Raw genomic sequence first — 15,733 nt, forward strand, 5'->3', positions numbered from 1 at the left:
AGGAGGAGATAATAATATTTATAGAAATAATAATAGAGACATATAAGTTCCTTTTAAAAAGAAATAGCAACAAAAGTATCCTAGTGTGTTAGTCAAATGAGATTTACTTGAAACCATCAACTACGGTCCAATCGGAAGTGAAATATAAAAATAAAAAATAAAAAATATGTGTCCATATGTGGATGAGTGAGTGAGTGGATCCTATGAGAAAAAGCATCGGCGAATGTGTTGACAAACACGTGAATGGAGCATTATTATAGGTGAATGTGTTTTCACATGATTTTGATTACCATTTGATCGCTTGTAGAAATTTTCATATTTGGATAGTTTTTACAAATAACGACAATAATACATTGATTGATTTGGTGTTTATTTTGTAGAACTCCATATTTAAACTTATAATTAGAAATCAAACACTGATTTGAGTCTACTGAACAATTTATTTTATTTTTACAAATATAAACATATAAAAATAAAAACTTCGTGACAATTGTTTTGCCTTATTAGGGCATTTTCAAACGAATGTGAAGATTATTTGGATTGAATGTCCTTATATAGTTATATAATTCAAGGTACTTAAGTAGAAAATAAAAATAATCTTATGAACTATAGCATATACATTAATCATAATTGAGAGAAAAACCGATGGTTAAGGGTGAGGCTAAGTGTTTAATAGGTAATGGGGAATTTCGGTATTTATATTTGAATTTCGGGGAAAATATAACAAAGTAAGTATTTATTGACATACAAATATGTATTGTGAGATAATTAATGAAGCTTTATTAAATTTTTAGCTTCTATTAATTTATTAAGTTTTTGACGTTGAATTTCGTATTTAGATTGAATTATATTGTTGATATTATTTCTTATATCGTGGTCTAAAATATCGAATTGAATTGAATGTAATTTATAGGTTAATTTGGAATGTAGTACTTTAATATAGAGTCCCAGGGCATCTCGTTTTCTGCAACATTTCCTTGAAAAAGCCCTTATAAGGCGAAACAATTGTCACAAAGTTTTTATTTTCATAAGTTTATATTTGTAAAAATAAAATGAAGTGTTCAGTAGACTCAAATCAGTGTTTGATTTATAATTATAAGTTTACAATAATACATTTTTACAACACTGATGACAATCGTTTTAAGAAGCATCTTGAACATACCGACAAGAATACAGCAGATTGCGAGGAAAGGAGGAAGGCAACCGGCGGCCAGGAGAGCTGGGAATGTGATACTTCCGATAATTGAGCCCGTTCTTCCGACCATTAGAATCAGTGACAACCCCATCGCTCTGGAACATTTCAACATTGAAAAACTGGTAATGATGCAAATGTTTTAATCAATATTAATTAAAATGTTGGGCTTTAGATAAAAACAGGTAAAATGCACATTTTATGTTTCGCTAGTCATTAATTTTATATTTATCCGAATTTGAAATTTAGAAACTGGTATTTTTGTAAGCATTTATTATAATTTTCAATAGTGACAATATGCAATGGTGATTGGATTTAAAAAACCTTTCTCTGGCATAACGAGCAAATTCATTCAGTCCCGTCTTCCTCGTGATACCTAAGTTCGACTGTATATTGAAAAAAAAAAAAATGTATATATACCAAGTCAAAGAGAAAAATTATTTTTTCTAATGTTAAAAATAACAATCCAAAAAATATATATTACATAGAATTAAAAATAGTCCAAAAACCGCATACGCACATCAAATAGAAGGCGGCTAAACTACTCATAAATGAGTAGGTTTATGTTTTGACCCATTAATTTCTTTGTAGACGTCGCTCAGTACGCAACTCCTGATTTGAATTCAACTATGCCGTGTTGTGTCCTTTTAAAGTGTAGAAATACTGCTAGGATCTTAAAGAAACAGGATGGAATCACATTTCATGTGTAATTAGCAAATGAATGTGTAAGTATTAAATGCATTACTTAAAAATGTAGTTATTTTTCCACCTGTCAGATTGTCGAAGAAATCAAAATGAACATTTCGTTAGTGTTGCCAGGGTAGTAATTTTTTTACTCTACTTTGCTTATCTAATGAGAGAACTAATGAAAATTGGATCTCGGATTAAACAACTCTATCATGGACATTTGACCGACATTATTTTTAAAACATCAAATATTATTTAACATGATATAAAAATATTCATTGTAAAATAAAATTTGTTTTATATTTTAAGTTGAAAGTTCATTAATTAAATTACTCTAATTAAATGACCCTTTACTTATCTACTCTGTTGTGTCAATCAATATTTCCGCGTGCACAATAAAATTTTAGAGAAATTAACAGATTGCTTTTTTTTACCTTACATTTGTGATATAATTACATTACGCGGCAGCATCATGAATGCGCGCGGCGAATGAAGGGGATAGTGGGGGGAATTATTGACACAGTCCGATGTATTCAAACATGATTCTACGCTCCTTCTGGACTATTCTTAATTCTATGATATATTCACAAAAATATACAAAATATATTGATTATTACAATAGTTTTTTGTTCACCTGAGAGATGTGGGGAAAAGATCGACCGCTATGCTGGCTGCTGCATTCATGCAGGTGGCAGTTAAGGCTATTGTGATGGACGCCAGCGCAGTGGCTTGCACGCTGTCCATGCACCAGTACAGTCCCAAGGTGCATAGCCCTCCACCCATTAATGCTGACACTACAACAATTTAGTATTTCTATCATTGCCAATATTTTTTTGTTTGTTAGAATCTGCTAGGTCAGTCATTAAACAGGTTCTTGTATCAACGCAAGAATGAATCAAATTAAAACATTTATTTATTTTAAAATCGCAGAAAAGTCAGAAAATTTACTCAAAAACATTCTTAAATAATAAATGGTATAAATGAATATAATATAAGTATAGTAAATTAACTTACTAGTTACAATAACATTACTACCTACTGGTATAATAACATTGGTAACATTGGTACCTACCGGTAGTAATGTTATTGTTTATTTTGCATAAAATGTCTGCCTTAAAACAGGTTGTACCTAGTTAGGCAGACCAGACATGATCCAGAGAAATCTATTACCTAAGTGTGTATGTAGTAGATAAAGTAATTGTTATTTTTGTTACTAAACCATGATTATTATTATTTAGGGTTTAAACTGTCAGTAGGGTCGCAGTGAGTCACATCTTGCTGGAGGGTGTGATTCTATAAAATGCTGCGAACGCCCAGATGCATTCCACCGGCAATACTACTGACTGGTTCTACTCGTAAGCGTCCACGTCACGAACCCTGGGCAATGGGGTCACACTTATAACGGTCTGATCACAGCAGATAACGATAGGATGAAAGGCGAGTTTCTGGCGCCTCCAAACCAGAACCAACCAGCTAAGGGAAGGTAACCCCGATAGAAAAATCTACCGGAGAAAGCAACGGGAAACCACTCTGGTCATCTTTTCCCAGGAATCACTATGGCGAGTATATCCAATAAGCAGTTGTCCTGGCTGCGGAGTATAAGAGTAACGCAGGACCGAGATGCTTTCGCTGTAGTGATCGCCAACGTCGGGGGGACCCGACAAGGCACCGCAAAAAGAAGAATTATTATTTACATTTGAAAGGAGATCACCCAGCCTCCATACATTTTTGGGCTAATTTTGAAAGTGCCGGCCATCTAAATTAAATTTAATATTATAAAAGAGTATAATAAAATAAACCCTTTATATTTTCAGACTCAAGTTCTAAGTCAAGTCTGTGAGATAATATTCAAACTCAAAACATCTATTTTAAAGGCAATCTCTGTATGCTTCGAGGGCGAATCTAGTCCCGGCATGTCCGTTTACGAACATATAATGTGTATACAGGCATAGATAAAGCTTCCACAGGCAGACAAGCCATTGCGCACTGTTGTTGCTCCTGCCGTAATGGCAGAAGAACTACCGGCTGCTGCTCCCATACTCCCATGTGATGTGTATAGTGCGGTACATGGGCCTGCCATTCCTGCAAACATTCCCGCTGAAGGGTTAGTAGATATATTTGTTAGATCAGGAGAACTATAGAGGATAACATTCAAATATTGAATTATTCTTAATTCTTGACAGGCGCAGTGGCGCAGTTGGTTAGACGGCTATTTGTGAAACTGGCGTCGCGGGTTCGATTCCCGCCAGTTGCAAGAAAAAAATCCAAGAAAGATTTTTTTCTCAATTGGTGTTGTGGTGTATTTTTTATTACCTCCTTCCATATCCCCTCTATCCCACCTGCTGACAAGCCTCAAAATAGAGGCTGAGCGGGTTATTCCTTTTTAAAAAATATAAAAAAATACAGTGATTATTTTTATTTTCCCCCTGAGCCTTTTTATAATGCACGTGAGACTAAAACGCAATTAACTACTACTACACCACGTTTGACAAAATAAAACTGCTTTACATCTATGCTGAGTGATACTTTGAGGTTAAATATTCAAACCTAAATATAATCTCACAGAATTGATTTAGAACTTTGGTATAGTAATAAAACATGTTTATAAGCTGAGTTCCATTTAAATAATGCATTCATATTTGTTGGCCGGCAAAATAAAAATTGGCCCAATCTGGGTGATCTCCTTTAACCTGTAATGTTTTTAGGCTGTGCAAGTGTTAGGTTACATAAGTCCAAGCCGTTTGGCTTTTTTGAGTTGTAATAATCTTTACATTGGGTGTGCTATAAATGTTACTTTGAAATTACAACTTCCAGCCTTATTAATTTTCAGCGATTCTGAATCAAATGTTCAGAAGTACATATATTGTATGGGTGGTAAATTTGTATAGATTTTATAAAGATAAATAAATACTCTTTTAAATAAAAAATACTATATATTGATGTTTTTTGTAGTTATTTCTTGATAGGCGGCCTCCGTGGTGTAGTGGTCAAGACGCTTGACTCACAGACGGAAGGTTCCGGGTTCGATTCCCGGTGAGAACACAAAAATTAAATGTGATTTTTCTCAAGCCTGGGTGTTCTGTGATGTAATTCACCGCTGTAATTGGGCCTCCTGGCCTGTTGTGGTGCAAAAATAAAATAAATAAAAAAATAAAATAAAACTCCATAGTTTATGATTTAGATAAAATTATAAATAACAGAATAAAATACTTACGTGATCTTCTTATACCCAAACCTTGTAACAAATATTATAAAAGTTCAAAATTTTGTAAACAATTCACCAGTCTTAAAGATGCCTTCTTAGGCAAAAGCGCTCGTTGGTCAAAATCAATAAAAGTGAAATTAAACCAAGAAGTTTTATTTATAATTTTATCTAAATCATTAAAATACTCTTCTTTTATTCATCAGGGTTTATTTGTTGATTCAATCTTACCAAAATAAAAGTTAGATTAGTTTTTTTAAGATTTTCTTAATAAATTAGACAAGAACTTACACCTTTAAAAAAACATTGTTTGAAGAACACACCAATAGATACATTAATACCATAAAAAAACCAAATCATAAGCAATAAAACAAGTTGTAAAAAACCTCACTTAATAAGCGTAAATAAAATTGATGCATCAGAAAAAGCATTATGGCGCTTGCATTTATTTGAAATCCGGTTCGAAGGACCAAAATTATAAAGGTTCCTTTTTATAATATTACAGTAGCTATGGGCTGCAATGAAAGGCGTTGCTTTTCTAGAGATTTATTCTTGGAAGATTTAAGTTAAATCAGGAGGACTGCAGGGACCCGATGAACATGACTGTTGCTTCGGGAGCGAGGCAGGAGAAAGAGAGGGGAAGAGAGCCTATTTCACACCTTAAGTATCGTTTACACGTGGACAATACCATATTGTTCGGTCCCAGGACCCGACCTATTGTCTACGTGTAAACAGCAATTTGCAGGGCAGAAGATTATTCCGAGGCATTGTCAAGTAGATGAATAGGCAGGCTATCTCCGAGGAACAATGATACCCTTATCAGCGTGCACGGTCACATTGTCTTCGCTTGAACGTGCATGGACAGAAAATTATGACAATAGCGATTTACTTGACACGGAGCATTTATTCTGCCGAAAATGGCGGCAGAAAAAATCCTTTGTTTTGTACAGTTTTTTTTCCTTAACAATTCCAATACATCTTGGTATAAAGTAAATAATATTTTTCATAAACTCGCTAGCAATAAAAGCCGTCATGTATTAATTATCGCAGTGCTCACATTTGAACTGTGGCAGAATTTTCGTTTTGTCCCAGCGTTCTGTCCTGTGCGGTCAAGGCTGTTCTAGGAGCTGGGATAATACAATATTGATCTATCTTATGTACCGTCCATGTGTAAACGGTATAATAATGCACCGAAATATGCATACGTGCAATGAACAGAAGAACACCAAATCTGAACAAAAATAATTTAATTCACGATCTTCCTCAGAAAAAATTCCAGAGCATTCATTCTAGAAGTGACTTATTTTAGGCTAATGGTGTAGGTACAACAGCCACATCTAAATTATAAAATAATCTAATAAATGGTTTTACTACTAACCTAGCAATCTCCTTTTCCCAATAAAGTTAATACAGAGTCCGGCTACAGCGCAGAAACAGACTTGAACTCCAGCCACTATTATGGAGTTGGTATACGTTTGTACGTTCACTTTGATCTGAAATTTTACCAGTTTATACCTATATTTATTGCATTTCACGAAACATAAAATTGTGACAATTAATATCTTGAATTGTACGTTAAAAACTAATTATTTTGGTTTATACATGGTCAAATAAAATAATTTATAATGAGCATGCTTTATTTCTAAATTGTCACTAGAATCCATTAGAGAAAATATAAGCAAATATTCATTTAAGCTTTTGGTATAATTTTTTTTTTTTTTTTTAATGAAGCCATAAAAGGCAGGTGAGTGTATTCTATAAATAGACATATAATTAGTGCCTACTGTGTACCATACTTGGTTTTCATGAAAATATTATATTATTATAAATGAAATTAAACAAAAGTAATATCAAAGGTTACACTTGACTGGACATTAATTAAAGTAAATTAATTCCTTTATTATTAAAACTGCATATGTCAGAATTAATGATCTCATAACTGAAGACATCAAAATCCTTAAGAGTTTTATATAAGGCTACATACTTTCACCAATTCTTTTTAACCTGTACTTAGAATTCATATTCAGAGAAGCCTTAGAAGATGTTGATAAAGATAAATGGCAAAGTAATAAACAACATAATATATGATGATGATACTGTTATTATTGCCGACACTGCTGAACATCTGCAGCAAATTGCGTAGTAATAGTCACCAAACGGAGAGGCACCAACGTCAACCTTACTATTGACTGAATGATGAGTGGAACCCAGACTCTGAAACAGTGAGGTCAACCTTGTCAAATGCAAAAACTCCTATGCAATTGAGCACGAGTTGGAGAGCTGAATAAGCATATGTGTTATCCTTGCTGTTGTATGGAGTGGAAGGATGGATTCTCAAAATCTCCAAGGTAAATAAAATTAAGGCATTTGAAATGTGGATGAATAGTAAAATGCTGCGTACCTCATGGGCTGATCAAGATCAACAGAAGGGTACTGAATATAATGGAAAATGATAGAGAACTGTTAACCACTGTCAAAAGACGGAAAGCTGCATACTTTGGCCATATATTGTGGGGAAAAAGATATGCCCTTTTGCAGCTCATAGTGGAAGGGAAGATAGAGGGTAGACTTGGTATGGGACATACAAGAGCATCATGGCTCAGGAATCTTCGACAGTGGTTTGGAATATCAGGCGCAGCAATGCTCATCGGAATGGCTCAGGATCGAGAGAAGTTTCAAGTGAAGGTTGGATGATTTGATTGAATAAAAAATACTTTTACAAAAAAGGAATTTACCGGTTCGCATACACCGTTTATAGGAAAAGGTGTTTGTACAATAGTAGTATTCCCAAGAGAGATCATCTCACACAGACTGCCGGCTTCTTCATTTTCTGACATCATCTTGAATAGTTGCGGCAGCCAAAGTCTCAGGGCGTTACAGCTAAAATATTTTTAATATTAATACATATTCAAAGAAAGTAAAAAATAAATCAGCTATGATTGAATGTTTGAAAAATAAAAAATGCCCGTGTTATTTTACATTTTATCAATAGTTATTCTAGAGCGAAATCTCATGCGCTGTTTTATGCACCCAGAAGCCGTACGAATGCAAGTCAGAATTCACCCATTTATAGGGCAATTCGCTTGCAGAATACGGGTTCTGCGGATGATATGGACCTATTTTTCTGTACATATCGGCAGTTTAGCAGCTATCTACTTTGTATTCATCGACTTCTACCTTATGGTGTTGGTTTAAAAACCCATAAAGTAATGCAGACTACAATTATTGTAAAATAAATATATCATACAAAATACAATACGAACTATCATAAATTTTTGACTTTGTGCGTTCAGTGTGTGTCAATATCTAAATTCTGAATTATATAATTAACTTGATTTAATCATCGTAAAACCTAAATTTAACTTAAGAAAATTATTAGGACAAGAGATATTACCCGGCCACGCCAGCAAACTGAACGAAGAACATAATCAACATATTTTGAATGTGAGGAGGAAGCAAGAGGGGGCGTAACTGCATCAAGCCGCCCTTCATCGCTCCGAGAGCGGTCTTCTTTTTCTCTGTTTCTACATCTCCGGTACTCCCTTCCTCGGTGGATAGCTCATTCCCTTGTTCTTTAGGTATTGGTTTAGGAGCGCGGATACATTTAAGTTCTTTTACCTGAAAATAAACATGCTATTAATTTTAAAGCAGCGCCTTATGATACGAGCATATTATTCTCTCCTCCTTTGAAAGCGAGTGTCTGGTTCTTAGTACCAGTTGAACCTATGGTAGGTCCAGCTCTGTTCTAAAGGGCATTTTTTAATATTTCCTTTCATTTCATATAGTAGTACTAAAAACATGTTTCTAAGTGGTTGTTTTAGAATTATTTTATGCGCTTTAAATAAAGTGAATCTTTGTGACACTTAGCGGCACCTCCCCACGTTATATTACTATAATAATAAGTAATAAATAAATTGTAAAAGAATAAATAAATAAAGAATATGCTGAATTGACATACACAGAGAATTGTGCACTTATCTAAGATCTTGCACTGACAATACATTTCTAATTATGTAATAAGTTTTCATATAAATCACACAAATAAAATTAGTATTATTACTCGGTTCACAGACAGGCACTAACACATTAAAGCAGGGTTATTAAACATTTATGCATAGAATTAAGAATAGTCCAGAAACCGCATACGAGCATTAAACAGAAGGCAACTAAACTACTCATAAATGAGTAGTTTTACGTTTTGACCCATTAGTTTCTTTGTAGACGTCGCTCATTACGCAACTCCTGATTTGAATTCAACTATGCCGTGTTGTATCCTTTTAAAGTGTAGAAATACTGGTAGGATCTTAAAGAAACAGGATGGGATCACATTTCATATGTAATTAACAAATGAATGTGTAAGTAGCAAATACATTACTTAAAAATTAAATTATTTTTCTATCTGTCAGATTGTCGAAGAAAACATAATGAACATTTCGTTAGTGTTGTCAGGGTAGTAATTTTTTTACTCTACTTTGCTCCTCTAATGAGAGAACTAATGAAAATTGGACCTCGTATTAAACAACTCTGTGGTCGACTTTTGACCGACATTATCTTTAAAACATCAAATATTATTTAACACGATATAAAAATATCCGTTTTATGTAAAACCAAATTTCTTTTATATTTTAAGTTCAAAGTTCATTAATTAAATTACTCTAATTAAATGACCCTTTACTTATCTACTCTGTTGTGTCAATCAATATTTCCGCGTGCAGAATAAAATTTTAGAAAAAATAACAGATTGCTTTTTTTTTACCTTGCCGTGTTATGATTATATTTTTTCTTATCGTGCAACATTACGCGGTGACATCACAAATGTGCGCGGCGAAAGTAGGGCATAGTGGGGGGATTTTTTGACACAGTCCGATGTATTCAAATATGATTCTACGCTCCTTCTGGACTATTCATAATTCTATGCATTTATGTATATTTTTAAAACTATTTTTTAATATATTATTATATTTAAAACATGTAATTATAAAAGAGATAGGTTAAAAATGCATGAGATTTTAATATGTACTGTACTGCAGTTCAGTAAGACTTATACAAATAATAGTTAATTTGTATACATATTATGTCTACATTTTAAGATATTGCTAATGAAGCAAACTGTTTTAGTTTAGATATTCACCAGTGTCGAGGAACGGACGAGGTGTGCAGAAATACCTCATCCCGAACGAAGAAAATTTAAAGAGTGGACTGTATTGTTGGGGGGAAGGTCACGCAACTCCACTAACCTGCTGATGTGTTGAAGCGTGATGTGGTGCTGGAACCTCGATGAGGAACCTGGCTGTCATGTGACGCTGGCACAGCTTGTGTCTGGAGATGGCGGTCTAGGTGGACGCTGGCACAGCTCCGTTGTAGATGTTTGTTGGGAGCACATAACTCGGATAATGTCAGTTGGGTACTTATAATTTATTGTTTCGACAGGCACTCACACGCGTGAATATTGTTACGTGGAGTTGCGCTAGGAAAAATGGGAAAGGGGACGGGTAGGGTAAAGAATATTTGGAACAACATTTACACGGTTTTTCAGGGCCATTCGGCGAAACATCAGAGGATCATTTTTTATGATTAAAAATATTCCAATAATTTTTTTGCAAAATTGCATTCTTTAAATAAAATTAAAAAATTAGATCAAAAACGTATTCGACCAGTGAAGCGATACGCACCGGACGTGGAAAAAGTAAGCGGCTGGGTAAGGGATTGGTAGGGGTTTGTGTAAGGGACGTTAGTCTGAGACATTAAGGATTGCCTTCATTTTCAAATAATAATAAATATGATTAAAAAACATTTTTTTTAAAAGATTACCATGAGGAATGTTCCTCTGAAGTTTAGCGGTCTGGCCCCGAAGCGCCGTGTATACATAGAGTTGGTCTGTAAAAACAGTATGACATAAAGTTTTAAACTTTGAATACCGGGTAAGTGTCAGCCGGAAGTCCCGTATTAATGGAGTACATCTTCTGCAGAACTAGCAGAGCTTCTGGCAATCGATTTTTCGAGATGAGGAAGCGAGGACTTTCGGGCAAGAAGAACGCCATTATTGTGGCCAGAGTGGCCGGTATGCTGCACACTCCCATGAAGGTCTGCCACGAGTGGAATACTGAAAATATATTTCTATGTCATTTTAATTACCCACCAAGGTATAGAGACTTTTCGGTGGAACACAACTTTTTGAAAACATGTTTGTTTTAAATGTATACGTAGTCTGTTCAAAAAGTACCGCGAATTTTGTGTTTTTCCAAAAAATATTTATTTATTCATGAATATCTATTTTTTCCCCTTCAAAGTAATCCCCATCAGATATTATACACTTGTGCCAACGTTTTTTCCAATTCTCGAAGCACTTTAAAAATTCATTTTTTGTGATCTTGTTCAGCTCTTCCTTCGATGAGTAGGTTTACGTTTTGACCCATTAGTTTCTTTATAGACGTCGCTCAGTACGCAACTCCTTATTTGAATTTAACTATGCCGTGTAGTGTCCTTTTAAAGTTTAGAAATACTGCTAGGATCTTAAAGAAACAGGATGCAATCTTACTTTGCTCATCTAATCAATGAATTAATGAAAATCAGACCCCAGATTAAACAACGTCGTGGGGGACATTTGAACGACATTATATTTAAAACAACAAATATTATTTAACATGATATAAAAATATCCGTCTTATGTCAAATAATATTTGTTTTATATTTTAAGTTCAAAGTTCATTAATTCAATGACTCTTATTAAATGACCCTTTACTTATTTACTCTGTTGTGTCAATCAACGTTTCCGCGTGCACAATAAAATATTAAATTTATTTTAAAATTTTAACAGATTACTTTTTTTTACCTTACATTTGTGTAATGATTTTTTTCCCATCAAGCAACATTACCCGGCGACTTCACGAATGCACGCGGCGAAAGTAAGGCGGAGTGGGGGAATTATTGGACACAGTTCGATGTATTCAAATATGATTCTACGCTCCTTCTAGACTATTCTTAATTCTATGGTGGTCAGTAATTTGTAATTTCCCATCACATTAGAGAATGAAATTAGTTTGACAGCTGTCATTCTAATCAAGCAATATTTTAAGGAATATAGTACAATAATATGACTGTTTATCGCAACCGATTATGCACATCATTAAATATGTGACTAAAATAGTAGCAACATGTTTATTATTTCATTAATCATTCTGGTTGCTCGTTTTTTCGTTTTTTGACGGCGGGAATCTTGTCCATCCGTGAACATTATTTTAATGTGTCATTTGCACATTCAACGCATCCCGCGTAAAAATAACGCACGGTTTTGGAATAAACGAGTGAATGTAGTCATCGATCTCAGGACAGGTGTCATCAGTCATCAGTAAGGTGTTACTGATTTATCTTAATCAAAACGAAACGAGAACGAGAATGGAGTTGTGCAAATGAATAAATAATTATTCATCAGTGTATGTATTAGTTAAGGCTGTGGTCGGGAAAAACGAACGCAAAATTAGGAAATCATACGATTTTGCCATTTTAAAACGAATGTTTTTTTTAATCGGGCAATAATAAAAAAACATAAATTAGATAAAAAAAAATATATTGTAAAGGTATTTCTGTTAATTCTGTATTTCTGTATGTCGTAAATCAACGTAAAATCATTTTAATCTTAAAATATAAAACAGTGAAAGTTTTTCATCTGAAGATTGAGTTTTTCTGGGTATTGTGCTGTGTAGATCTTTTAAAAAAAAAACAGAGGCATTGAGGGGATCCCGAGGGGCAATGACGACGTGTTGGCCCCTCTCCCCCCTCCTTAATCTGCATAGAGTTTGTATTCCTTAGGAATATTTATAATAACTTTCCTCTATGAGCAGGTGAGAGAGAGCCCCCAGGACTATAACAGCTGCGGGTGGATGGTGGGCTTAAGAATCTCCCCTCCAGCTGATAGCGATATTGCTAGGCTCTATATGACTATAGTCTGCTCTTACACATATTTGAAAAAAGTTTAAATTAAAATAAAACTCACCATAACCTCCTCCTAAGTGAATATCATATGGATTTGTGAGAAACATAATTGCCAGGATTGGTACAGCCAACATAGCAACGGCAAATCCAAAACCCATAAACATTATAGTTTTGGGTCGTACTTTCTCTGAATGGTATTCTGCTAATATTGAAATCAGTACAGTGTTAGTTCCACCCATACTAAAATAAAAAAGGGTATTATATATAAACTCGTGGAAATCATCACTTTTAAATCCACAAGACAGATTTTTTTTACAATTCATTCTACTACTACCATCACGCCATTTTCCCGTAGGGTTGGCAGAAAGAATGGACCGCCACACATGTCTATCCTGACATACATTTCTACCTTCTATCACATGCATACATCTTGTCATACATGCCCTTCGGTTCTGCCTGCTTTAGACATGACTAGACTTAAGATTTTGGTTTATCTGATCATGTTACATCTTGGTTGTCCCACGTTACCGTTCATTCTACCTGTTTTACCATTCTTTAGCCATCCTTTCGTTCTACATGACCATACCATCTCAGAGACCCTCTCTTAATCTTATGAATTATACACTTTCGCATGGTTTCATCATTCGTAACCCTGTCATACATCGATTTCCCACGCTTGTCTAAGAGATCGCATTTCGACCGCGTTCACTCGGCTTTCATCCTTCCATTGCCAGTACCATGCTTCACTTCCATACATAAGTGTCGGGAATAAACTCCGTTGTGCACTGCCAGTTTAGCTTCGATTGACATATTTTTATTAGCAATTACTGTGCTTAGTGCGCCCTTCATTTTGTTGCCCGCATTCGCTCTCCTTTTAACATCTTTTTCCACTCTTCGATCTCTTGAAAATATGCTTCTTAGATACACAAATTATTATATTTACTTAACAGTTCATTACAATAATCAATTATATTCAAAATGAATTTATTTATCGAAGCTGTTCCTTCGCCACCCCTATCGCCAGCCAGCACTCTCGCCTCCTTCAACGGCAAACCCGCGTCCCTTAGTTCCGCCGAATAAGGTCGAAAGATTTATCATTCATATGTACATTACAAAATAAAATATCTTAATTCATACATATAGAAATAATTAGGTAAAATTAGGTATATATAAAAAAACACATTAGTATACATAATATCCAAAGAATAATATGTTAAAAAAGTAAGAGAATCTTGTAACGAAAAACTCCCTCAGAGACGTGAAAAATGTCAATGTCCAAAGTGATATTGTTCAACATAGAGATAGCCCTTCCAACAGGCATAACCATTGGCAGGTTGGTCCTGTATATTGGAATGTAAAACAGATCATCGTCGACGGCCTTCCAGGACAGCGTGCAGGTTTAAAAAGAGGCAACTCGGGTTTAGGTTATCCTGCGGCATGCGCAGCACGTGTCTAGGCCTGGTCCACCGCTGCATCCTCAAGACGCTCGTCATAGGAGGCTGCTGCGTCCGTTCTCGGATTTCAACGTTAGTTATAAAATCGAACCACCTTATGCCTAATATTCTTGTTAATGTTTAATAAGTATTTATATTAATTTGACTTTTTTTACAATTCATATTGAACATGTTATCAATAAATTTTATGTTATCAATTATTTTGGCTTTTAAAGAAATCCACAAACATAAAATAGGAATTATATTTAGTATATAAGGAAACTTTGTAAATATTTAAGTTAGTTTGTTTGAAAATATCCTAACAAGACGAAACGCGTCACAATATACCCTTTGTATATTTTATAAAAAATAAAGTAGAATTATAATCCAATAAACTTGTTTTATTTTGGATAAATTACCCAAATCTAAAAAATATATATATAATACATATAAAATAATACATATTCATACTTATATCCACACATATATATATACATATATATATATATATATACATAAATAATAGTAAGAAAAAAAGAAAACAACATTATATTATTAGTACAGCTCACAGTCAAGTAACAAGCTACTGTCAGCTCCCGGTGGCCTAACATTTATTTATGCTCGTTTGTAAAAATAAGTTAAAGCCTCGTTTAAGTTGCATATAAGGAAAGATACTTACAAGAACCCCGATATAAATTTGAGAATGACGGTGTAGATGAATTCATGACTGAATGTTGCCAAAATATTGCAAATCATATCGACAAAGAGGCCACAGAGCAGCACTTTTTTTCTGCCAATTGTATCAGCTACGAAACCAACAAGTATGGCACTGCAAATCATTCCTGCAAAAACACAACGTAACTAAACTATTATTTATTGATTCACAACATAGCATATAAATTGAACATGGTAATGCAAAAAAGCAGCCAGTCCATAATTTTGAAAATATGAGATATTGGTGTTATCGGGGCAGTAACGGGGAAGTAAGTAAAAACCACATTATAAACAAACATTTCACGTCGAATCCCCCAGGAATCGAACCCAGGATCTCAAGTATGGTAGGCGTACGCGCCAACTACTACACTACATGACGAAAACAAAAAAAAAGCATATCGACACTGGAAAGGCATTAAGCGACATTTAAGCGGCATTTTGTAAACTTTACAGGAGAGCCTTTTAAAATTAAAAAAAAATCATACCTCCTCCATTCGGAACATCGTCTATAGACGGGTAATTCATATTTTAATGTGTATTCGCCCGTAACGGACGGTTAAAAATATATGTAAT

General features: G+C 34.3%; 1 protein-coding gene across 3 annotated transcripts in view; it reads right to left on the minus strand.

Annotated features, from left to right (window-relative positions):
• Positions 1-15,733, minus strand: part of LOC148281783 (synaptic vesicle glycoprotein 2B-like) — a 38,896-nt gene that overhangs the window by 2,434 nt on the left and 20,729 nt on the right. For 2 of the 3 annotated variants that reach the window (XM_088226104.1, XM_088226105.1), the window contains exons 3-10: positions 15,126-15,288; positions 13,075-13,253; positions 11,000-11,184; positions 8,476-8,699; positions 7,817-7,961; positions 6,460-6,574; positions 2,514-2,673; positions 1,163-1,290 (exon numbers count right to left, since the gene is read on the minus strand). In XM_088226104.1, coding sequence (XP_088082230.1) covers positions 1,163-1,290; positions 2,514-2,673; positions 6,460-6,574; positions 7,817-7,961; positions 8,476-8,699; positions 11,000-11,184; positions 13,075-13,253; positions 15,126-15,288 — 1,299 coding nt within the window. Of the gene's footprint in view, positions 1-1,162; positions 1,291-2,513; positions 2,674-6,459; positions 6,575-7,091; positions 7,296-7,816; positions 7,962-8,475; positions 8,700-10,999; positions 11,185-13,074; positions 13,254-15,125; positions 15,289-15,733 lie in introns of those variants that run through there. The other variant, XM_088226106.1, reaches the window with a different exon arrangement.

The sequence above is a fragment of the Micrasema longulum genome, unplaced genomic scaffold (assembly GCF_059751315.1).
Source record: "Micrasema longulum isolate JH-2025_06_02 unplaced genomic scaffold, ASM5975131v1 h1tg000407l, whole genome shotgun sequence".
Lineage (NCBI taxonomy): Eukaryota > Metazoa > Arthropoda > Insecta > Trichoptera > Brachycentridae > Micrasema > Micrasema longulum.